The 25,964-nt window shown below is 40.7% G+C and overlaps 2 protein-coding genes across 6 annotated transcripts in view; both read right to left on the reverse strand.

The window, feature by feature from the left end:
• The window catches only part of Ppih (peptidylprolyl isomerase H), a 23,126-nt gene extending 2,485 nt beyond the window's left edge, over positions 1-20,641 (reverse strand). The window contains exons 1-9 of one of the 2 annotated variants that reach the window (XM_015485168.2): positions 20,498-20,640; positions 20,095-20,159; positions 19,771-19,794; positions 19,489-19,533; positions 18,900-18,942; positions 13,045-13,137; positions 8,348-8,435; positions 7,596-7,636; positions 6,495-6,584 (exon numbers count right to left, since the gene is read on the reverse strand). In XM_015485168.2, coding sequence (XP_015340654.1) covers positions 6,516-6,584; positions 7,596-7,636; positions 8,348-8,435; positions 13,045-13,137; positions 18,900-18,942; positions 19,489-19,533; positions 19,771-19,794; positions 20,095-20,159; positions 20,498-20,563 — 534 coding nt within the window. In that variant the 5' untranslated portion in view covers positions 20,564-20,640 and the 3' untranslated portion in view covers positions 6,495-6,515. Of the gene's footprint in view, positions 1-6,494; positions 6,585-7,595; positions 7,637-8,347; positions 8,436-13,044; positions 13,138-18,899; positions 18,943-19,488; positions 19,534-19,770; positions 19,795-20,094; positions 20,160-20,497 lie in introns of both variants that reach the window. The other variant, XM_048815611.1, reaches the window with a different exon arrangement.
• A 1,688-nt stretch (positions 20,642-22,329) lies between these two features.
• The window catches only part of Ccdc30 (coiled-coil domain containing 30), a 134,608-nt gene continuing 130,973 nt past the window's right edge, over positions 22,330-25,964 (reverse strand). For all 4 annotated transcript variants that reach the window (XM_048815614.1, XM_048815612.1, XM_048815613.1 and 1 more), the window contains 3 exons: positions 25,132-25,246; positions 23,044-23,111; positions 22,330-22,685 (listed from right to left, as the gene is read on the reverse strand). In XM_048815614.1, coding sequence (XP_048671571.1) covers positions 22,487-22,685; positions 23,044-23,111; positions 25,132-25,246 — 382 coding nt within the window. In that variant the 3' untranslated portion in view covers positions 22,330-22,486. The remainder of the gene's footprint in view (positions 22,686-23,043; positions 23,112-25,131; positions 25,247-25,964) is intronic.

The raw sequence follows: 25,964 nt of genomic DNA on the forward strand, positions 1-25,964 counted from the left end.
ATATATATATATATATATATATCTGTTTGTTGTCAATGGACCTTTATTTATTTACATATGGTGCGGAGGGGATCGAACCCAGTGCCTCATACATGCTAGACACACACTCTGCCACTGAGCCACAACCCCAGCCTACCCTTCTTATGGTCTTGGTGTTAGCTGTACTAAAGGAACAGGATGAGTACATGCTACTATCCCTCTCCTCCTACTACTCCCCAAATGTGGATATACTCTCCTCTATGGTCAGTATGTCCTCTATGATGCCAGGTTCAGATAGAAGTTTAACCCCAAGAGTCAGGTACATATCTCTAATCCCAGCTACTCAGGAGGTTGAAGCAGGAGGATCCCAAATTCAAGGGCAGCCTCAGCAATTTGGCAAGACACTATCTCAAAACAAAAAGTAGAAAGGATTGGGGATATAATTTAGTGGTAAAATGCCCCTGGATTCAAACAAACAAACAAATAAAAACCACAAACAAATAAAAAGTTTAACCATGGGCCATCTGACAGTCCATGCTGTCAGAATCTTCTGAAGAAGAAAATTCATCTGTAAGATTCTCCTGCCCAAAATCTTTCATTGGCTCATTGGACTAATTTAACAGTATAAAAATGAATAAATGTGTTTCATCAGTTGTATAGTGCACCAAGACCAGGCACTATTGGACCCATTGGCTCTATTGGACCAGGCACTGGGTTGGTCAACATGATCCTTGCTTCAAGAAATTCTTGGTCCAGAGAAAAACATACCAGCACATTTTAGAGAAAGCAAGTGTTGTGGGAGCACTCAAGTGGGACCACTGCCTAGGCTTGTAGCTGAGAGGAAAAGATAGAGAGATCAGGGAAGATTTATAAACTGATGTTAGATATAGTTAGAGGCATGCTCTTGGGAGAGGCTGAGAGGAATTAGAATTAATTAGAACTACATATATGCATAGTATATACTTCTATTATAAAATGCATGCTCAATGTGAAAAATTCAAGTAGGACAATATAAACTGAATAGAAAGTCTCTTTTGTTTCTACTCTAAAGAAGTATCTATCAACAGTCTACTACTTTTCATTGCAGAAAATTTCTGAAATAATTATTCAATATAAATTGTGCCCTTTTTACACAATGTACACCATCTTGACTGTCAATTTGCCTTAGAAACCTTGCCACTACACAGAGGTCTTACCTCTTTCTTTTTATTAAGGCTGAATAGCATTCCACTTACAAGTCATATTTCCATGTGTGGAAGGCCCAGTTATCTGCAGCCAGCTTACCTTTGCACTGGATTGAACTGGAATGGAGCCTGACATTCTCCCACCGGCCCCCCTGCCTTTTCAGCTGACAGGCTTCTAACTTTCACAGCAAGGAACAAACAGTTTTACACACTCCAAAGGCACGTAAGTATAAACTACCACATCTCACAAGGTACTCCCTAGACCTATTTTCATGTGGATCCTCTTTTCTCTTGCCTGGATTACAGTAACTCCTACTAGCCTCCAGTCCACGCTTTCAGAATCTTCTGAAGAAGAAAATTCATCTATAAGATTCTCCTGCCCAAAATCTTTCATTGGCTCATTTGACTAATTCTTTTTGGAGGGTCAGGACCCCCTTTGAGAATCATGGGAACACAATGGACTCTCTCGGGGAGAGGATTGTGTGAAGCCCATCCCCTCCTCTCAGAAGAGCAAAAGAATTATTTGCCTGGCGCTGGCTCTGGCCTTCCTCCAGCTTCATTTTCTTCCACTTTGGCCATATTGAATTATTTGTGGTTCCCCCTCTTACCTTTATGCCTTTGCACATGCTTTGCCTCTGTCAGGAATGACCTCAGTCTTAGTCCCTGACAAGGTCTATTCTTTCTTGTAGAACTTCAGCTGTTTCCCAGTCCGCTCCAGGCAGAACCAGGCCTCCTTCACATTTTCCTTGTTCTAAAACCTTTAATCCAGTGCTCCCCACCCTCACCTCCACCCCAGTACTGGGGATGGAATACAGAGCCTCACGAACAATAAGCAAGTGCTGGACCCCAGCCCCAGCTCTTTAGTCTTTGAGACAGGGTCTTGCTAAGTTGCATAGGCTAGCTGGGTGCAACCTGTTATCTCAGCAACTCAGGAGACTGAATCAGGAGGATAATAAGTTTGAGGTCAGTCTGGGCAACTTCATGAGACCCTCTCCCCTGTTAAAAATAAAAAAAGTCTAGTTTGTAGCTGAGCAGTAAAACAACCCTGGATTCAATCCCCAGTGACAGATACACACAGACACAAACAGACACACACACAGACACAAACAGACACACTTTGCCCAGGTTGGCCTCAAACTTGTGACTCTCCTGCCTCAGCCTCTTGAGTAGCTGGGATTACAGGTATATGCCACTGTACTCAGCCATGGAACCTATCAATCAATCAGTGCTTACTTACGGAATGAATGGAGAACAAGACCAATTGCAACCAACACATCTTGTATAATCTTTACCTACCGGAATGTCTCCAGGTAATTCCAGAATGGGGGATAGTGTTTCCTAGACCTCAGTCATTTAAATAGCACCTTAAGGGCTGGGGATGTATATAGCTGTGGCAGAGTGCTTGCTTAGGCATAAGCAATGCTGGTTTTGATTCCCAGCATTGGTTGGAGGGAACAAATAGCACCTTCACAACTACTACCATATTTATTGTCCACAGGTACAATTTTTTTAACATTATCACTCTTTGAATTTTAATATTGTCTCACTGTAAGCTATAACTGTAATATTATGTGTGTACTAATATTTTTTCCTAAGTACAAATATTAAAATAAAAGGTTGGTTTTCACACTTCTTTGATAAGCAGGAGAGGACCTGGAAATTAGGTTAGGTTTGGCAAGTACCCCCAAATGATTTTCATCTGTATGGGAGTTTAGGCAACTATGAACCAAAGAAAGCTCTCTACCACTTGGAACTAGTACCAGGTATGAGAATCACAGGGAGGCAGACAGCATATTAGACTAGCAGTGCTGCCTAACCTTACTGCCAGCCCTCTTCCAAGACACTGAGGCTATGAAACCAGAGCTACCACTGACTCCCATGTACATGTAAGTAGCCAAGAACCCATTCAGACAATAGCAGGAAGATCCTGAGGTCAAGATTCCTTTGTGCTATAGCTAACCCAATTCATCATTAAAAGACTTCCCAGGACCCACTAAGATAAAACCAAGGTTTCTACATTAGGGCTGTGCAGACACCTTCATTTTTAACAAAATCAAAGTCAGATCCTGAGAAGGCAAAATATAAAAGAGTTCTGTGAGAAACTGCTCCATAGGAGGTACCAATGATCAGAGACCTCACATGTTTTCCATCTCCATCCCAGCTCCTTCATCTCATAGATTACAAGATTAGAGATACTTATAACTTTACAGCTGGGAAGAAAAATGATGGGATGATACTACCTGCCACTCTGCCCCCAATATAGGGATTCTTGGTAATATGGGATAATTCAAGTGAAGTTCTTATTTCAATATTTGGACAACAGAAGTATTCAATAAGGGATAACTGCTTTTATTAGTGTTCCTAGGTACCTAGGTTGAGAGTTCACTGGCTAATACAGTAGCTACTAGCCATATATGACTCTTAAAAAAATTTAGATGAAATTTAAAATTCAGTCCCATGGTCACACCAGCACATTTCAAGTGCTCAAATGTCACATGTGGAAGGCAGCTACCATACTAAACAGTGCAGACATGGAACATTTCCATTATTACAAAAAGGATTATGTTTTGGCAGACCTGATGAGGAAGCCTCTGGAATGTAAAATGTCCATCTGAGGAATCTGTTCTACTTGGGTTGCAGGCTGACAAGAGGGGCTTTCATGGGGGCACAGATTAGAACTTGTAGTAATTTCTATAAAGAACTCACAAAATTACAGAAAAAGAGGCTCCAAAATAAAGAATTTCTAAACTTTATTCATTTTGTTATCTTCTGACCTCCAGTATAATCCATGGTCAATCTTCAGAAGGAAAAAGGACCTATGAGTACAACTTTAGTTACACAAAGAAATGAGTGGGAAAATGTAAGAAGGGCCAATAGCTACTGAAGAGGGAGAACAGGTTGAGTCCAAGGGGCCCTCAGTATCAGCAGAAAGGAAGGCTCAGTGTATCAATGGGCCTAAGAAGAGTCCATTTGGTTGAACAAGAGAGTGGTCCACTTGCAGCACTCAATATACACTTGTGCATTCCTTCCTCAGCATTTGCTCACATCAGTTCCCTGTCTAAGATGCCTGGCATTCTCCCTCTCTATCATCCCATGTAAGAAATTTTTACTGAATGCCTATAAGTGCCAGATGCCTGAACACAAAGTATGATACTAAGTATGATACAAAGTATGGCCTGATATTTGACTGGACTCTATTTGGATAAAAGGACAGGAAACTTATCTTATACCATACAGAAAAATAAATTCTAGATAATTTAAAGTATACAATAAAACTACTGAAATACTCAAAAGAATACAGAAGACATTATGATCTGAGGAAGTGTAGACCTTCTTAAGACAAAACTGAAAAGTTATAAGGAATTGACAATTTGACTTCATCAAAATTTAGAACTTCTGTTAGCAGAGGATATTTTCAACCTTAAATAACACAATGCCAGTATATTCTAGAGAACAGTCACAACATATAAAACAGAAAACTAATATTTATAATGTATAAATATTCAAATCATTAAGGGGAAACTGTATGGTACAAATGTCTGATAAGAGTATTTATTATAGTTCTGTTTGAAATAAGATAGTTTCATATGAACCAAGAAGGACAAATTATCAAGACATAATGCCAAGCTGGGTGCGATGGTGCAAGCCTGGAATCCTAGCCACTTGGGAGGCTGAGGCAGGAGGATCACGAATCCAAAGTTAGCCTCAGCAACTTAGAGAGGTCCTAAGCAACTCAGTGAGACTGTCTCTAAGTAAAATACAAAATAGGGCTAGGGGTGTGGCTCAGTGGTTGAGGGCCCCAGAGTTTAATCCCTGGTCTCCAATCACCCCAAAAAGACATAATGCCAAATAGAAAGAAAAAAAAGAACAATCTAGTATAAATTAGAAAAAACAAATCCTTCCAAAATTAGATGTCCCAATGAACATATATCAAACCAAGAGGCTGGGATATAGTTCAGTAGTAGAGTACTTTTCTAGCATGCACTGAGGCCCTGGGTTCAATCCTCAGCACCACAAAAAGGAAAAAAAAAAATTCTCAAACTGATAAGGAAATGACTTATGAGAGGGAATGTGGATTTCAGGGGGGCTTTTATTTTATCTCTTTGGTGTGAAAATTTTCAAAAGAGATTATATTGTTACTTGTGTAATTAAAAAATAAAGAACCAAATGAAATATGATAGGAATCTTGACTGAACTTTTAAATTTTCTTTTTCTTTTTTGAGATGGGGTTTTGCTGTGTTGCTGAGGATGGTCTTGAACTTCTGGGTTCATGTGATCCTCCTGCCTCAGCCTCCTGAATTAGCTGGCACAAGACACCACACTTGGCCAGGATCTTTTTGTTTTAAAGCTCTAAAAGTTACTTTGGGGGAAGTCTGAACATGTACCATATATTAGATAATATTATTCTGGTTATGTACGCTTAAGAAGTCTGCAATATTAAAATGGGAAAAAATGGAAAGGAGGGAAAGAAAGAAGGAGGAAGGGAAGAAAAAGGAGGGGAAAATGAATAAGAAAAAGGAGGAGAGGGAGTGGGAATGGGAGTGGAGAGAAGAAGGGAAAGCAAAAACAAATGTCAAGGCAAAACAATAAAACAAAAACATTAATCAATGGTGAATCTAGTGTTCAATGTACTGTTTTCCCAACTTTTCTGCAAATCTGGAAAAAAAGAAAAAAAGACGGACAAAATACCACCATCCCTCACCTAAGTGGGAGTGACCCATTTTTCCCTTGTTGTCTCAAAACACTTACAATGTCACTCTTATTAGTAGTGATCACCTCCAAGGATGTCTTAATTCCTAGGAGCTCTTGAAAGGTAGAGACCTTTGAATTCTTTACTAGCCGGCTGCCCAGCGCAGAGCAGGAAGTAGTATACTATGCGAAGGAATGGAGTTCATGAAGACAGAGCAATGTAAGGCGTTTAAAGTTAGGGCCTAACTGCAACATCAGTTCTGATGAGAAGCATGACAGATGTGTCTCCTGGCTGATCCCAGTAGAGCTGCCCAGGGTTGGAGTCAGGTCCTTCTAGTTGGATAGTGAATGGAGCTATAGTTTGACAGTGCTATTACAAACTGCCTGAGTGGTTTTCAGATTGAGAGAAAAGTAATGTACTTCCATAATCCTTTCTCTTTTGTTTCTTGTGATGACCCTAAGGGATAAGTATCCTCTCCTTCTGACAGATGAAGGGAAAAGCTCAGAGAGAAATTTTTCTAAGGTTACACAGAGAGGAAGTGGGTTCAATCCTATCCATGTCTTTCAAGTTTTTCCACTAGACCAAAACTGCCTTCTTTGGAGCCTTACTCCCTCCTAACAAATAGGAGAGAACACACTTACCTGACTCAGTCTTGGTCTGGACTACATCTCCCCACACTGTGAAATTACCACAGGCAGTTTCGGTTTATTGTTGGGGCCTGTGGGAACATTCTAGAAAAGAAAGCGCAGTGAAGATTCATTCACTCAGGGACTTGCTCACTCCCTCAAACATTTACTGACACCCGCCAGCTCTCTCCCTATTCTAAGGATTCAGTAACTCAAGAGACCAATATGAAAATATATGTCCTTGCACACAGATAAACCATATAACACAAATCAAAGAGAAAATGTAAAACACTAAGAAAATAGCAATCCTGTGATATATAACAATGTATTAAGTATTAAGAAATAGATGAAAAAGGGACAAATGGAATAATTAAGTGATGCTTAAAGAAGGAAGAAAGACAGTAGAATGAATTGGACATAACTTTCCTCTGCTCATATATGAATACACCTCCAGTGTAACTCCACATCATGTACAACCACAAGAATGAGAAGTTATACCCATGTATGTGTGACATGTCAAAATACATTTTACTGTTATGTGTAAATAAAAAGAACAAATAAAAAAATTTTTTAAAAGAAAGGCAGGGAAAAAAAAAAAGTCAAGGAAGGATTCACAGAGTGGAGACATTGGAGTGTGAATGAATGGGATCCCACCAGGAAGAAAAACATGAGCACTCCAGGTAGAGGAAGGACATGAGCAAAGGCTCAGGAATAGGGAAGAGTAGGATGTGGGCACAGAAATGGCACATTTAGAGAAGAGCTAATAGTCTGATGTGATTGGAACACAAAGGAGGAAGTGTCAAAAGAAGGGGACATGTAGAGGTAGGCAGAGACCAGATCATGAAGGATTTTGAATGCAATGCTGAGAACGGAATTTTATCAAATAGGTGACAAGGTTATCAGAGGCCAAACCTCAGTATTGGCCAGAGAGATTAGTTTCCAAGGCCAAGAAAACTTGAGAGGCATTCCCTCCTGTTCCTGAGGCAATTGTGAAACCAGAGACAATAACAACTGGGCCTAACAAAATGAAGCCCACTCATACTTTATCTCCTCACTGCTAGTCAGATAGTACCAGATCAGAAACACTGAGAAAGAAGACATTGAATAAAGACTTACCTCAATCTTTCTCATCACAAGAAGTCCATCAATGATTTTTCCTATAAAAAGAACATGAACTAGACTTTATTTTTCACATTTGCACAGCATTTTCCAATTCCCAATGCAGATTCTTAACTATTATCTCATTAGATCCTCTTACTAACTTCTGAAAATTGAGATTCAGTGAGGTGAAATGACTTATCCAAGGTCACAGGTACTAAGTAGTCAGTTAGGGTTCAAGTTTAGGCCTAAGCAATTCCAAAGTCCCACTGTATCATGCTGCTTCTGTGGCATTTCTTTAATGATAGCATCTGGGCTTTCCCCTAGAATACATATTACCCAAATGGTTACATACTGTATCGGATGGTCCTTTGTCCTTCCTTCTAGTTCCCTAACCACACATTTTCCCCACCTTCCTACAATATCCACCTTCCCTATTACTACCTAGAGCAGTTATACCATGTGAACGCTCTTTCTTTTGGTACCAGGGACTGAACTCGGGGGTACTCCACCACTGAACCACATCCCCAGTCCTATTTTGTATTTTATTTAGAGACAGGGTCTCAATGAGTTGCTTAGTGCCTCACAGTTGCTGAGGCTGGTTTTGAACTCGCAATTCTCCTGTCTCAGCCTCCCAAGCCCCTGGGATTCTAGGCGTGTGCCACTGCGCCTGACCACTTGAACACTCTTAGTGAGAGTTTGGAGACTGGATCTGGAAGCCCCACCCGGGGTTAGTGGGACTTGGACAATGGGACAGGAGTAGGACTTACCAAACACTACATGCTTCCCATCCAGCCAATCACACTTAGAGCAGGTGATAAAGAACTGACAGCCATTTGTACTGGGACCACTGTTTGCCTGATATAAATGAAATATATTTGCAGTAAGTTTCCCTGGCCATATTAGTTGAAGTGCAAGATTCCCAAAAGAGCCTGATTCATCTATGCTCTCTTTCAGCAAATCTAACAGGGCACTGATCATGATCCAGCCTCTTCTAGAACACTAGGATATGGGGAAGAAAAGAACACACAATTCCTGTCCCAGAGGAATTATATCTTTCAATAAATGTACATTTCTCCTAAATGATAGTTTTTCTAAGAGAAACAATTATTCATGGGACATAATTTGGTATATTTAGTCCAAAACTGGTTAAAAATGGATTTCAGTTACAAATTCAGTGCCTGCTAGGAAAAGACCTGTTGCCTATGCAATAAACTTTTTATCTTAAATGGCTTTATACTATCTGGGCAGTGACACACACTGGTAATCCCAGCTACCTGCGGAGATGAGGCAGGAGGATGGTAAGTTCAAGGTTTGGCCTGGGCAACAAACTTAAGACCATCTCAAATCAATCAATAAATAGCTTTATAACAAACTATCATGTTTGTTTTGTGATTGTTTATATTTACGGTTATACCTCAAACCTTTTATTATTGAATTTTATCATTAAAAGTATTATTTTAAATTAAGAATCTGAAACTATAGCTGTATCTCTCCTTTTCCTCTCTTGAAATTGTTTTAACATCATTATATTTAATAATGTATTATGAATGAATAGGTTAGTTTCAGTGCAGTGATACTTACATTTCTCATATGAACATTTCTTATATGTATCAAAAAACATTTCTTATATGTATCACTAAATTGCCTTTAAAATGCTAAGTTCAGACTTTGTATACAAGCAAAGCCAAGTTGTTTCAGCAGCACTGCCTAACAAGTGACTATGTAACTATGTGAAAATTTTATTGCATAACTTCTCTTATTCTGGGAAAAAATGAGTAGGAAATGGAAAACTGAAAGTGCTTCTTGTACTAAAAAGAAACATAGGTCTCATAAAATTAATACTAATGAGATAAAACTGGATTTTTTTTTTTTAATACCAGGAATCGAACCCAGGGGCACTCAACCACTGAGCTACACCCCAGCCCTTGTTATATTTTATTTAGAGACAGGGTCTCGCTGAATTGCTTAGTGTCTCATTAAATTGCTGAGACCAGCAGGTTGGGGCTGGGGCTCAGTGGTAGAGCGCCTGCCTCGCAAGTATGAGGCACTGGGTTCGATCCTCAGCACCACATAAAAATAAATAAATAAAAATTGTATCCATCTACAACTAAAAAAAAAAATTATTGAAATTGGCTTTGAACTCATGATCTTCCTGCCCTGGCTTCCCAAGCTGCTAGGATTATAGGCGTGCGCTTGCCCAGCAAAACTGGAACTTATATTAAGTAGGTCACTAGTCTTAATCAGATAGTTTAATGAATTTAAAATGGTTGAGTCTGTGGTCAACTATGAAGGAAAAAAAAATCATAAAATACTAGCAAAATATTAAAGCCAACATCTAGGGATAATCTCTAAGAATTTTATATTATGCTTTAGAAATCTCCTATGTAAGATGAGGCTATTTTAGTTTTTGTAAGATAAAGAGAGTAAAATGAGGTTATTTTTGGCATTCATACATGTATTCGAAAACATCTTGCCAGGTGCAATGGCACATGCCTGTAATCTTAGCATACGATGAGACAAGAGGATTGCAAGTTCAAAGCCAGCATCAGCAACTTAGCAAGGCCCTAAGCAACTTAGAGAGACTCTGTCTCAAATAAAAATATTAAAAGGGGGCGGGGGCGCGGATGTTGAGGATATGGTTCCATGGTTAAGCGCCCCAGGGTTCAATCCCTGGTACAACAACAACAAAAAAATCTCAGCTGAGTACAGTGGCACACACTGGAAATTCCAGCTACTCAGGAGGTGAAGGCAAGAAAATCACAAATTTGAGACCAGCCTAGGCAATTTAGCAAGTCTCTGTCTCAAAATAGAAAGTGCTGGGATGTTACTCAGTGGCAAAGAGTCTGCCTAACATGCATGAGGCCCTGTGTTCAATCCCTAGTACCATACACATGCAAAAAGAACATCTCATATATGAAAGTAAGGGACTACCTGAGCTGTCCAAAATAGGTCCATGCTTTGGAACAAGGGATCAGAATTCCCAGGGACCCTATTCCATCTATCTTTATTTTGCAGATCAGTATAATCATTTTTTAGCAAACAAAAACAAAAAGTCATATGAACATTTTTGTAGCTCAGGAATACTCTGTCCTTAGGCACTTATTTATTCATTCTTCTGGTGGTATAGCTTATGTTTAGAGAATAAACTGTAGCTAGATAACCTAGCTTGAACCCCAACTCTACCACTGGCTGTGTGACCTTACTTTAGACATGTGACCTATCTGTGTCTGTTTCCTCATTACCTATCTCAAACAGAGTTTGGAGAGTATTAACATGAAATAAGGCAGGTAAGGTGCTTATTAAGTATCCAATAAATGTTACCCACTATTCTGATTGTTATTCTGTCACTCATCAGCATTTGTTCAATAGCCTTCCTATGACAGGAAGAAAGGCCTGGTAATCAGGAGACTCACTTCTGTCCTTGAAGAACTCAATGGAAAGATGGAAGCCAAAACAACCATGCTACAAGACTTACAATAGCACAACTTGGCCAATAATGCCAGCCACAGTGGCACATGTCAGCAATCCCAGTGACTCAAGAAGTTTAAGCAGGAGGATTGCAAGTTTGAGGCCAATCTTAATAATAAGACACTGTCTCAAAATGAAAAATAAAAAGGTCAGTGGTAAAGCACCCTTGGGTTTAATCCCCAGTACCGAAACCAAACAAACATCAACAACAACAACAAAACCCACCTTAGTTAATATCAGCCTAAAGGGGACAGAAACCAAGGCTTCCTTCCATTTTTCCAATTCCTCCACAGGTGCTAGCACTATGCCATGACCAGAGAGGGGTTTTAATTCTCACAGCAAAGATAAGCCCACCTTAGCTGGTTTTGCACCTTTTACCTGTGCTTATCCAGCCTGGCTTTCTTACTAAAGGGACTTGCAAACTGCTAATCTAGTCTTGCCCAATTGTTGCCTCTTAATGACTTCCTTGCCTCAATTTCCCAAATGCCACTCACACTACAGGTAGAGTCTTCATTCTCAAACACAAAGTTGATCAACTCTATTTAAAGGATTGTATATGGCTCTCCAAAACCTGTGAAAGCAAGCCCATACACCTCAACCTTTTTCTAGCCCTTCAGGAGCTAGATCTACCTGCCCCTTCAGTTTCTCTACTGGCCATTCCCTCCCGCCATTTGCATCCTCTGCTCTCATTACCTTTATCACTTTCTGACCCTTGAATATTCAGCCCTGCTATTTTATGGTCTTGGACCTTTGCAGAATCTGTTTGCCATACCTGAAACGCTCCTTTTTCTTGTTATCTAGCACAAAATTTATTTAAGAACTCAGATGTCCTTTCCTCTGTGAAGGCTTCTCCAACCCCTAGAAGCAATCATTCTCATTCCTCTGGGCCTTCCCAGCCCTTTTTATGTCCACAGAGGCACCCTCACCTTTATACCCTGATGGCAAAGACTACACTATACCAAACTGGTCATTTTACCTGCATGTTTTCTCTGGTAAGTGGCAAGTATCACAATGGTAGGAATCAAGGGTATATTCTTTTTTTTTTTTTTTGGGGGGGGGTACTAGGGTTGAACTCAGGGGTACTCAACCACTGAGCCACATCCCCAGCCCAGTTCTGTATTTTTATTTGAGACAGGGTCTCACTGAGTTGCTTAGTGCCTCACTATTGCTGAGGCTGGCTATGAACTTTCAATCCTCCTGTCTCAGCCTTCAAGCTGCTGGGATTACAGACAGGCACCACCACGCCCGGCTCAAGGCTATATTCTTATACTTTATCATAAGAACTGAAACAAAGTGGCTGTGAAGAGTGCGCAAGCAGGACAGAGAATATGCATGTAAATATTAGGGCTGGGAAAGTGAGACTTGGGGTACTGATGGAGGGAAATTGGTGCTATGGGTGGGAAATGAGAGAGAAGAAAGAGGGAAGAATAAGGCAAAGGATGAGTGAGGGATGAATACACAGAAGCGAGTATGGAGGAGAGTGAGGAGAACAGAAGACTGTAAAGGGGGTTGAGATGCCAGAGATTATAAATGGGGGTCAGGGTGGTGGGACATGGGAGCAGGACTGATGAACAAGAGGTGAGTGAGAAAAGCAGGTGAGTGGCCAGCAGGCAGCGTAGGTAAACAGCTGCAGTGAGTGAGTGACCATGGGTAGGACAATGAGTAGGTGAACACCAGGTCTTGAGAGCACAACTAGTTGCATTCTGAGCCATAAAGCTGAATGCCCAGCCACACATCCTGTCTCACACAAAAGTAAGAAACAAATCAGAATGTGATTTTCTTCTCCATGTTTCAGGTTAGCAAATTGAAGTCTGGATAATAAATGCTAGTAGGCCTTGCCCAACAACCAGACTAAGGAAGGAGGTGGCAGATGTGAGGCCAGAGTCAAGCAAGAGAAGGAAAACATTTGCTCCTATTCAGAGACAGGATTGGGCCTCATGTGGGCCCAGAAACCTGCAATCAACCTAACCCAAATTCTTGACTGAACCTCACTTACCATGGAAAGAAGGCCTGGAGCCGAGTGTCTAAGTTTAAAATTTTCATCTGCAAATGGCCCCCGGTAAATACTGGCAACTCCGGTACCATCTCCCTGAACAAAGAGAAACAAAGAATTAGTGGTTTGGAGGGCTGGGCACCCTGGAAATACTAAACCCAAAGCCCAGCTTCTTTAAAGTCTACTTTTACTATTCTTGGTTACCTTGCAAACCACATCTCTTTGGTCCTACCCTGCAATCAAAGCAAGACCCAGGTAAGGCACCTGCAAGACCAGACTCTCACCAAGGCATTTCACTGACTGGATAAAACAGATCCTCTAGAAAGATTGTTAAGGTAAAGGCAAAGTAAGGAACAACAGCACAGTGATCACATATATAATCCTATCATTCCCAAAGACTCTCATGAATGCAGTGACATAAAAGTACCCACTTGAGTGAGTACCACCCACTCCCCAAAATATCTATGAGGGTAGGTAAGTTCTTGGCACTCTGGTCTATACATGATGCTACCCTCCTGTCCAGCCAAAGTTGACTAGTCCAGGGAAGAATATCTAACCCATACTGGGCCAACTAGAATTCCATCTCTAGGAATCCAGAAGTGGAATAGATGCTCTCTCTGAGGTTGAATTTGCACCAGTGAATTGGGAAACTGGAGGTGTCTATTTTCTGCAAAGTAGACTAGAGGAGAGAAAGAGAACATAGTACAGATGTGCAGAGAGCAATAGAGAAACAGAATTAAAGAACCATCTTGGGGGGCTGGGGGCTGGGGCTGTAGCTCAGTGGTGGGGTGCTTTCCTGACACATGGGTTCAATCCTCAGCACCACATAAAGATAAATGGATAAAATGAAGGTATTGTATCCACCTACAACTCCAAAAAAAAAAAGAACCACCTTGGTTCTTTGTAGTTCCTGTTTCTATTTCTTCCTTTGATTCTGTGAAACACCCACTTTAATCATAAATTCCCCAAATTTCTGCTTAAACAAGATTTGCATTATCTCTTTGCTTTTACAACAGTCCTATGGAATAAGTGGTATCATCTCTATTTTTCAAATGAGCAAACTGAATTCTGGGTAATAAAGTCTTAAACATAATCCCTGAGGTTTAAAAGGTAATACTGAGGGATGCCAAAAAGATCAGTCTTTCCTAGTCAGTAAAGAGAAAGAATATTGGATATGTGGTAGGACTGGAAAACACTGACCTAGGGCTGGGGTTATAGCTCAGTGTAGCATGTGTGAGGCACTGGGTTCAATTCTCAGCACCACATACAAATAAACAAACAAATAAGTAAATAATAAAGGTTCATCAACAATTTTTTTTTTAATTTTTAAAAAATCAAACAAACACTGACCTAGTACAGAATACAGGGTCCCTTTCTGAGGTAAAGCCTACCAAACTAGGAAGAAAGGAAAACTGTCCAGATTCAAACTTTTATTTGCATAAATATCACATTTTGTGTAGTGAAGGGCCTAGATTTGAGTTCCAAATCTATCACTTATTAGCTAGGAAAGCAACTTCCTATCTCAGCCTTGATGTCTTTTTGGGGGGGGGGGGGGGGGGGGGGGGGGGGTGCAGGAGATTGAACTCAGGGGCACTTGACCACTAAGCCACATCCCCAGCCCTATTTTGTATTTTATTTAGAGACAGGGTCTCACTGAGTTGCTTAGTTCCTCACTTTTGCTGAGGCTGGCTTTGAATTCACGATATTCCTGCCTCAGCCTCCTGAATTGCTGGGATGACAGACATGCCCTACAGTGCCCAGCTTCAACCTTGTCTTCTTTACTTATCTAGTGAGTATGAAATCTCCACTCTTTTTGTTGATGTTGGTACTGAGGAAGGCCTACCATGAGCTACATCCACAGCCCATTTTATTTTTTATTTTGAGACAGGGTCTCATTAAGCTGCCAAGGCTGGCTTCAAACTTGCAATCCTTCTTCCTCAGGCTCCAAACTAGCTGGGATTTCAGGTGCGTACCCCCATGCCCAGCTACAAAGCTTTTTTTAAAAAAACTTAATGACAAGGAAAAGGACTGACAATTTCTAAATATGAAAAATAAGGTGTGATAGTTGATTTTCGTGTTAGCTTTATCAGACTAAGAATACCTAGAGAACTGGCAAAACATTACTGCTGGGTGTGATTGTGGAGGTGTTTCCAGAGAATATTGGCACATGGACATTGACTGAATAGGGAAAACATACTCTTGAGTGTGGATAAGCACTATCCAAATGGCTGGGGGCCTAGATAGATGGAACAGACAAGCAAAAAAAGGGGAAACTCTCTCTCTCTCTCTCTCTCTTGTTCTTCCTTCCTGAGTGGGACACCTTCATTTGTGCTGCTGCCCTTTGGTGTCAGACTCCTGGTTCTTCAGTCTTTGGACTCTGGGATTGCACCTAGAAACCCTCCAAGAGATCTCTGGCCTTCAGCCTCATACTAGCAGGCGTACTAGATGTTCCTGGATGTGAGGCTTCTGCTTCTCTGGTTCTTTAGCTTACAGATAGCTATCATGGAATTTTACAGGTTCTGTGATTATGTGAGCCAATTTAACAAATCTCCTCTTTTATAATATACATACATACATATATATTTACACACACCCACACACTCATATACATTCATTTTGTTGGTCCTGTTTCTCTGAAGAACCCTGGGTAATACAGGACACATCAGTTTAAGTGTGGTAAAAAGTATATAGCCAAGTGCGGTGGCGCACGCCTGTAATCCCAGCTGCTCAGGAGGCTGAGACAGGAGAATCATGAGTTCAAAGCCAGCCTCAGCAATGGGCGAGATCCTGTCTCTAAATAAAATACAAAATAGGGCTGGGGATGTGGCTCAGTGGTCGAGTGCCTCTGAGTTCAATCCCAGGTACCACAGGGGGAAAAAAAAAAGTAGGTATACACAGCTGGACTCAATGGCATAGTTACCTAGGAGGCTGAGGCAGGAAGTCCCAAGTTCAAGGTTAACCTGCACAAATGAGTGAGACCCTATCTCAAATTAAAAAAAAAGTCTGGGGATGTACCTCAGTGGCACAGCATGTGTGATCTCTGGGTTCAATTCCTAGTACCCAATTTAAAAAAAAAGTAGATACACATATTCTAATATAGTAAGACTAGCAACTATAAATCAAAATGCTAACAGTATATATTCCTTGAAAGGGGAGATTGGGCAGGATTAATTTTCTTCTTCACACTTTTCTTTTGTGACCAGAACAAAACAATAAATATTATTAAAAACAAAATGAAAAAATAGTCTTGTTCAAACTTTAGAAGGTTTTAAATCCTGCTTTTTCTGGATCTTACTCATTCTATCTTGTCTTCCCTAAGGGAGGCTCTGAGCAATTGCTTCTCTCTAAACTCCAGCCCTGAGACTGAGCAATTATTTTCCAACCCTTGGGTTATCAAGTGGTGGGATAGGGACAAAGCAAAGACCAGTAAGAAACCAGTCCCATCCCTATAAAACAATCCCACAGTGCAAGAGACTATAGGAAGAAGGTAATGCCTAAAGGGGCAGGTGGCATATATAAGGGAAACAGGTAGTGGAAACTGTGGTGAAATGGTAAGGATACACTTGTCTAAAGAAACCAGTTACTAGATTTTAACCAATTGTCACTGTATGAGAAAAGCAGGCCTAGTGAACACCCACTTTCCCTTTTTGGGGGGGGTACTGGGGCTTGAACCCAGGAGCACTTTACCACTGAGCTACACTACACTCCCAGCCCTTTTTATTGTTTGTTTTGAAAAAGAGTCTTGCCAAGTTGCTGAGGCTGTCTTGAACTTGCAATCCTCCTGCCTCAGCCTCTTAAGCTGCTAGGATTACAGATGTGTGCCATTTTCCATTTTTCAAAGAGAAAACAAAATTCCAGAATGTTTTTGAAATTTGAAGTTTTAAAACATAGCGTAGATGAAATACAACACCATGCAGTTAAACTAAAACATATTTAAAAGCATGGCTTAGCTCCAAATCTGCCACTTTGTAATCTTACACAGAAAAGACAGAGGTCTTTAAAAACACATGAGATGCTGGGAGCAGTGGTGTATGCCTGTAATCCTAGTGACTTGGGAGTTTCAAGCAGGATGACTGAAAATTCAAGGCCAGTCTCAGCAACTTTGCAAGGCCCTAAGCAACTTAGTGAGACCCTGTCTCAAAAATTAAAAATAAATAAATAAATAAAAGAACTGGGGATGTGGCGCAGTGGTAAAAGCCCCTCTGGGTTCAACCCCAGTGCCAGAACCAAAACCAAAAAACATGAGAAAGTTGAGCATGGTAGCACATGCCTATAATCCCAGTGACTTGGGAGGAAGAGGCAAGAGAACTGTAAGTTCAAGGATAGCATCAGCAACTTAGTGAGAATCTGTCCCAAAATAAAACAATGAAATAAGGAAAAAGGGGCTGGTGATGTAGCTCAGCAATAAAGTGTCCCTGCATTCAATTCCCAGTACCAAAAAGACAAACAAAAATCCACTCATGAGCACCGTGGTACATGCCTATAATCCCAGCGGCTAGGGAGGCTGAGACAGGAGGATCATGAGTTTAAAGCCAGCCTCAGCAACAGGGAGGTGCTAAGCAACTCACTGAGACCCTGTCTCTAAGTAAAATACAAAATAGGGCTGGGGATGTGGCTCAGTGGTCGAGTGCCCTTGAATTTAGTCCCCAGTACCAAAAAAATAAAATAAACAAAAAAATCCACTCATGAAAGAACTAGGCACAGTTATTCATGTCTTTAATCCCAGCAACAATGGAAGCTGTGGCAGGAGGATAGTAAGTTCAAGGGCATCCTGGACAACTTAGTGAGACCCTGTATCAAAATAAAACAAAAAAGGTTGGGAACGTAGCTCAGTGGAGCAAGGCCCTGAGTTTAATTCCCAGGACCAAAAGTCAAACAAATGAACAAAAACATAAAGAAAAGAAAAAGTGGTTTATTCAAACAACCTCCAAGGTTGAGGTGGAGAAGAAGACTCGATATGAGGACATAAACAGTGTAGTCACAAGAAAGTCATGGTTAGCAGTAAGTCTAATCAGTTGGGCTCATCCAAAGAATGGAATAAATATCTCCCCAAAACAATCTACCTCTTTTTTGTTTTGATTCCTTGATCACTAATCAATTACTGATTAAAAACTCAGTTTTCAAAAAGAAAATAAATACAAAAGGCAAGCAAACAAACAAAAAAGCCCACTGCTTTCCAGACACGAAAGTTCCAGACCAGAAATGGAAAACAAAACATAAGCATTCAGCTCACTGAAAAAAGAGACTTACTTCCATTTAGAAAAAACAAATTGTAAAAAATAAAAAATAAAAAAAATTGCAGCTGAGTTCTAAGTTACACTGGAACAATTAGTATAAGTCTCTCACAGATCATCTGTATGTATGCCAGGCAATTTCAGTTTCTATCCCCAGAAGACTGAGGTTTAGACCAAGGAAATCAATGACTCAATAAAAATGTGGATACCTCTTATTAAGGGTACTGTCAGTTAGAGTCAGCCTTCTAAAATATATCCCCATCTCTATACTTTTCCCATCAAACTTTGTTATTGCTCTCAAACCCAAACACTGGGTTCTTGTAGTAAAAGTAGCAATAACAAAATAAAAACTAAGTCTATGGCCAGGCACAGTAGAGCACACCTGTAATCCCACCAGGAGGCTAAGGCAAGAGGATCCCAAGTTCAAAGTCAATCTCAACAAGTTAGCAAGGTCCTAAGCAACTTAGTAAGAACCTGTCTCAAAATAAATAAATACATAAAATAAAATAAAAAGGGATAGGGATGTGGCTCAGTGGTTAAGTGCCCCTGGGTTTAATCCCTGGTATTTTAAAAAAAAAAAAAAAATTGTCTATGGATCTTTGATAGGGAAGAAACAGTACTTACATTAACGAAATCTCCACCTTGAATCATGAAATCCTTTATAACCCTAAAACAGAGAGCAAAAGATCCTAAGAGAAGATTCTATGGTTTAAAAAAATATTGACTTACTGGGTGAAGTGGTGCACACCTATAATCCCAGCAACTCAGGAGGTTGAGACAGGTGAATTGCAAGTTCAAAGGCAGTCTCAGCAACTTAGTGAGGCCTTAACCAATTTGGCAAGACTGTCTCAAAATAAAAAATTAAAAGGGCTGAGCATGTGGTTCAGTGGTTAAGCACTCCTGGGTTCAATCCCTGGTACCAAAAATAAAATATGAAATGAGGCAAGCATGGTGGCACATGCCTGTAATACCATCAACTCAGGAAGCTAAGGCAGGGGGATCCCAAATTCAAGGACAGCTTCAGTAACTTATTGAGACTCTTGTCTCAAAATACCCAGTACTGAAAAAAAATTAATAAATAAGAGATTTAAACATTCTCAAATTTTGGTATCCATGGGCAAGGATGTGGGGGTTTCTAGAACCAACCCCCCATCGATACCAAAGGATGATTGCATTTGTGAAAATCCCGAGAATATCTCACCAAAAGCCTTACCTGTGAAAGGTGCTCCCTTTGTATCCTATTGGCACCCCATCTTTTCTATAACCAAAAAGAAAGAGACTTGGAATGATATCAGGTAATCATAGGCCTTTCCAGTTTAGGACACACTGGAGCCAAAGGAACTCTATCCTAAAGAAAGTGGGGAGAAGAGACTTATAGAAGTTAAAAAAAAGAAAAGAGAAACACCTAAGGATAGATCCCTGTGGTACTCTCTTCTATGACTCAGGGCTTTCCAATGTTTTCCCAACACACCCTCAGAAGTAGGCAGAGACTGACCTGAATTCTCCAGTGCAGAACTGCCTAAAAGGGAAAAGATGAACAATTCAGTCACTATGCCATCATAGCTGTGTGCACCTCTAATCTCAGGAGGGGATAAAGGGGTATAGACATTGCATCCAGCAAACTCACCAACCAGACAGCCAAATGTCAAGACACACAGGCATAGAGCCTAACAACATAAGTTGATACGAGAACAATAGAAAAGCAGTACCCATTCGGACAGAACAATACCCAGAGAAAACAAATCTCAAGGGCACTGAGTGGACAGAGGCAGATGGGTGATTCTGCGGATGTCCAGCTCCTGGTTCTGTTATTCCTTACCTAAAGTTCTCGGCTGTCTTGGGTACAACATCTGCAAACAGCTCGATCTTCATGCGGCCAACTTCCTGCAAGCGGCAGGAGTCTTTGTGAAGCACCAGCGCACGACCGTGATGGGCTCACGGGAGATGCCCCATCCCCAGGCCGCAAGGCATCTCCCACTTCCACCTCCACCTCCACCTCCTCCTCCATCTGCCTAGCTTAACCTTGCGTCCTGCCCAGTCCTTCCAGAAGCAGGGTGCTTGGGTGGGCAAGACTCATACCCTCCCGCCCCGCAGGAGGGAAGGCTCCGGTGCAGTTTCACAGTCTGGCTCCCAAGTCCTCCCCCTCTGGGTTGGTGAGCTGTGCCCGGCTAGCCCCGTGCGGTTTCTCTTTGCGCAGATCTGGGTGGCCGCCTGTACCTTACCTGGCCGCCAATGCTGACATCAAAGAACACCACGGGATTGACAGGGCTTGAATTTGCCACCGCCATGGCTCCGACCCGGAAGCAGAAATCTGGCTTCCGGTGAACTAAACCCAATGCTGCGCGGCGGGGGAGAGGGTTCGGCGCAGGCGTAGTAGAAGTCGACCGGGTCCGGTCCCCGACGCGAGGCGCGATCCGGTTGGCTCGTGGAAGCTAGGGGCTTTCCAGGGAAAGGAGCGCGCGAGAGGGGAAGGAGGAGGGGGAAAGTCCGGGCATCTTTTTGCTCAAGGTCGACAGGCATCCCACTGACATGGCTGTACTAGTACATGTAGATTAATCTTTACATCCAGGGCGTTTTGAATAAGCAAGGCTTTCAGCTCTTGAAGCCAGGACCTCCAAACCAACTGTTTGGTGGTGGTTGTTCTACTTACGAGGATCTCTGTTGTGTTCATCCTCGGTATTGAAAACGGCTTGGCACATAAGGCTTGCTCAGTACTTGTACCCCCCTTGAATTCAGGACACTAGAATCCTAATTTCAGTTCTGCCATAAACTTTTAACTCATTTCCTATAGAGCAACTCGAGTTTTTTTAAATAAACTTTGCTCTTAAGAAATAACAACTGGATTCTCATATTTAGAATAAAATTCAGCTTCTTACATCCAAAGCCCTAAATGCTGCAGTCTGGCCACCTGTAGTCTGGCCTCACCTCAGATGACTCACCCTCAGTTACTATTCTGCCTTTCTCTTCCTCCAGGTCATTAAAATCGCTACTTTCCTTTGGGTCTTGATAGTAGATGTTAATTCTGAAATATTCTTAGAGATCCTTTATAGGGAAGGCAGAGTAGCTCCTTGTAATTCAGGGCTCAGCCCAGGGGCAACCAAACAAAAGCCCTTTGTCACTCAGATCTCTGGTTTTCTTTTTGCTGCTCAACTGTTCAAAATTATATGTCCTCACCGTTCATTCCCTGCCACACACAGCCTCCTCCCTAATAGTACATAAATTCCACGAGTAAAAACTCTCCTAGTCTGTCTTGTTCACAACTGAGGCTGCGTTGCCTACTATCAACTAGCATATAATAAGTTTTCGTTAAATAGACCCAGTGAATTGATTGAAAAAAAATGTTACCTTGGGCTAGACTCAGTCAGAGCACACATTTGATACAATAGCTATTATTTCCTGTATCCTTGGATCATCCTTTCTAGTGATTGAGGAAGTAAGGGTTACCTATAAAAATTCAGTGCATCTAAAATAGGCCCCGGTGGCTGCACACTTGTAATCCCAGAGACTCAGAGGCAAAGGCAGGAGTATCACAAGTAAGAGGCCAGCCTCAAGAATTCAGCAAGGCCCTAAAGCAATTTAGCCAGACCCTATCTCTATCTCTAAAATATAAAAAAGGGCTAAAGATAAGGCTCAGTGGTTAAGCATCTCTGAGTTCAATCCCTGTTACCAAAAAAATAAAAGGATGTGGGTTTAACAGGGCACAGTGGCACATGCCTGTAATCCCAGTGGCTTGGGAGGCTGAGGCAGGAGAATTACAAATTCAAAGCCAGTTGGATATATGACCCAGTGGTTAAGTTCCCCTGGGTTCAATCCCTGGTACTAAATAAATAAATAAATAAATAGGAATTATACAGGTTTTTTAAAAAAATATTTACTTAAATGTGATTACATTGTTTTTTTCTTTTAAATAATAACACTTAAAAATACCCATGATAATGGAAAAGAATGCTATATTAACCATATATATACTCTGAAGTAAAATCTAATTATATCATCGAACTTCACTGTACTGATCAATTCAAATCATCTCAGGATATAAAACAAACTTGAGAAATCCATTTTTAGAAACTGTTTAATGAATTATCAGCAATTTTGAAGACTCCTGGCTGACATACAGTGAGGAATCTGGAATCTTCCATGTCATAGTCCACTTTAACGTTCAAGCTTTAAGTTAGCAGGTTTGATCATTATAGTGTTAGACACCAGCGATTTTATAGTTCTGACTTTTGGTCTTGTTTTTTTAGGCTGTGTGCCTCTTTCAGAAAAGCCATATTTATGTATCCAGTTTCAGAATTCTGTGAACATGAAAGAGACTCAGGGGACTTTGAAACTCCCATTGCTGCTTCTGATTTATGTTCCTTAGTCCCTTGAAGATTTCCAATGGATTCTAACAGACGTGCTCCTGAAAAACTAAGAAAGAACATGAGTGAGGGCATTGTATGGATAGAATTGTCTGGTAGAAGTTTGGGGTTACAGGGATGTGGCTTCAATAATATTTCAGTTTTTTACAACTCTCAAGCACAAAGAAAATAACCAAATAAAATTTACCTTTAACCTATTATTGTGGGTTACCTCCCGTCTTACTTAAATAGGATTCTGTGGGGTATGAGGGAGAAGGGTTGGTGAGGGGACAAGGAATTAGGAGAAGATTCACTTACTAATTGTAGAAAAATACTCTTCAGTGCTATGCTTTCTCAAGACAGCAACTCAGAGCTAGTTAACAGCTATGCCTCTCGGGCATGCAGAATACTCTATTGATTTTACTAACCTAGATCCTGGAAAAGGCAATATTTTCTTTAGTACATCAAGTCCAGGGATGTCACTAATTGTTGCTTCCTAAAAGGAAAGAATGGACTAATATTAAATATTATAATGATAAACCATTGGCAGTATGATTCTAGAATTTATACATATAAATATATAATATAGCTATAGTACCTGAATATACTACACACAACAAAAAGCATAAAAGGGTATAGAATGAAAAGTTGCTTGAACAACACTATCAGTAAGTCAGGCTCTCTCTCTCTCCTGTATATCGTCTATATTGATCGCTATATATATTTATATAAACTATCCGTATAATATGTAGATTATATACATAGTCTATCTCTGTCTATCTTTCTAGTTTTTACACACATGATTTTATACATTGTCTTCATCTTTCTTCTTTTCTTTTCTGTTCATATTTGGAGAACATATACAAGGGACTTGTTTTTTTGTTGTTATAATAGCATTGTTGCCAAATGAATCACATACCACAAAGTTCACCCTTTAAAAATGCTTGGAAGAGCTGGGTATGGTGGCATATGCCTGTAATCACAGCAATTTAGGAGCTGAGGCAGGAGGATTCCAAGTTCAAAGCCAGCCTCAGCCTCTTGGTGAGGCCCAAGCAACTTAGTGAGATCCTGTCTCAAAGCAAAAAAATGGACTGGGGATGTAATTCAGTGGTAAGACACCCTGGGTTCAATTCCCAGTAACCCCTCCCACCAAAAAAAAAAAAAAAGCTTGATTCAGTGCTTTTCTATGTATTCACAATTTTGTGCAACCATCAACACTATCTGATTCCAGAACATTTTTATCACCCTCCAAAAAAGCCCCACCCCCATGAGCAGTCACTTCCCATTCCTCTCTCCTGCCAATCACTAATATATTTGCTGACTTTATTTATTTTCTTATTCTGGACATTTCATATAAATGGGATCATATGATCCTATAATATGTACCCTTTTATATCTGATTTCTTTCTTTCTTTTCTGGAACCAGAGATTGAACCCAGGGACACTTAACCACTGAGCCATATCTCCAGCCCTTTTTATTTTTTTATTTTGAGACAGGATCTCACTAAGTTGCTTAGGATCTTGCTAACTTACCTGGGCTGGCCTTGAACTTGTGATCCTCTTGCCTCCAGTCTCCCCAGTTGCATAGATCACAGGTGTGCGCCTCTGCACCCAGCTGAAAATTCTACTTTGGGTGAAATATGCAAAACAACTAACATAGCTTGGAAGCAATTACCCTTTTGAGAGTAAAGATGCATTCTCAACAATAGTGCCCAACAAGCAGGATCTACTGTTAAGTATCCTGGGGAGGGATGTCTTACAAATGATACAACCAGGGAAGGAAGAAAATAGCCTCTGCCTTGGATTCAGAATATAATTCTTCTTACTGAAGTCCCTCTTTCTGACCTGCTTACCATCCAGACTCTAGACCTTGTCTCACCCTGTACTACTTTCTGCCTCTCTCTAAACTTGGCTACTTGTCTGAATTTTTGGAACATAATTGCTTTTCTTGGACTAGGGTGCTCTGTTGTCTTGATTCTTTAATAGGCTAGTTTCACTTAACTTCTCTGAGCCTCAAGACTTGCTCACCTTTCTTTCCTAATGTGGCTAGAGTAAAACATTATGAACAAGGTTGCTGAGAATGAGGCATATATATGAAAACATTTAACGTTCATTCATTCTCAAATATCTGTGGAGCATCTGTCTGCAGATACAACAATATATGAACTACGGTTGTTGCTCTCTAGGATCTCACTGCAGAGTTAATGAGATAGAAAAGAAAAACAGCAATAACCACTATATAATATGTTAGAGAAGAAGCTCAGAATCATACATGAATTGCTTTAGAATCACACCAGTGAGTTTTAAAGCTGACCCAATGAAGAGCAGAGTTGGTCAACAGCATTTGCGGGATTTGCTACCCTGGTATGTGTGTAGCCAAGGAGCCTCTTTGCTACAGCCCACCATGAAGCCAAGAGCACAACTAGAGCTATATGAAGTTGAAGAGAAGAGAGGGTACAGCAAACTTAGCAACCAAAACTTCAGATTAAGGACCCAATAAAAAGTGCACATCTTACCTCTTTTCTGCGAATCTGGATGTTCCATATAATGCGCTCTAAGAAGCTAACTTGCTGCATGAGCCGGAAATGATTTTCCTGTAATTGCTTATTTTCTTTATCCAGGAAAAGTGCTCTAACAACAGTATAAATCAGAGACATAGCTAGAAATGTCTTTTTCTTTCTTTCTTTTTTTGGGGGGGCGGGCAGTACTGGGGATCAAACCTGGGACCTTTTGCATTCTCCGCATTTGCTCAACCACTAAGCTACCCACCCTCCCTAGAAATTCTGCATCATTTTTGAAAGCCCAAAACTATGTTCCACATCCCACTGTCTCTGGGTCTTGGACCACTGTCCAGAACTTAGACTAAGTTTGGCAGAATAATTCTTACCATATTAAACAATCAACTAAAAAAACAATAAGCTTCTGGTCTATAAATGGTTATTAAATACATATGCATGAGTATATGAATTCCAGACCTTGAGAAATTTAAGGTATGACTCTAGGGGAAGGATTGAAACAAAAGACCATATCCTTCAAATATCCTAACTACACAGCTTGCTTCTGGCTCTCATCTTACACTAATCTGATTCTGAGTTCTCATGGAGAAGTAGAAATAGTATTAGCAGCAGCAGCCACTTACTAGCTAGTCACCATGTACTTAGGCAATGTGACCTGCTCACACATTAAGCACTAAACATTTTTCACATATTGGCTCACTTAATCTTCAGAACAACCTCATAAAACAAATATTGTTATGAAGCCTTTCTTATAGCTGAGAAAACTGAGGCTGAGAGAGAGAGGACAGGAACTTGGTTAAGAACATAAAAACAGAAATTTGTAGAACTGGGAT

This window comes from Marmota marmota, unplaced genomic scaffold (assembly GCF_001458135.2).
Source record: "Marmota marmota marmota unplaced genomic scaffold, marMar, whole genome shotgun sequence".
NCBI lineage: Eukaryota > Metazoa > Chordata > Mammalia > Rodentia > Sciuridae > Marmota > Marmota marmota.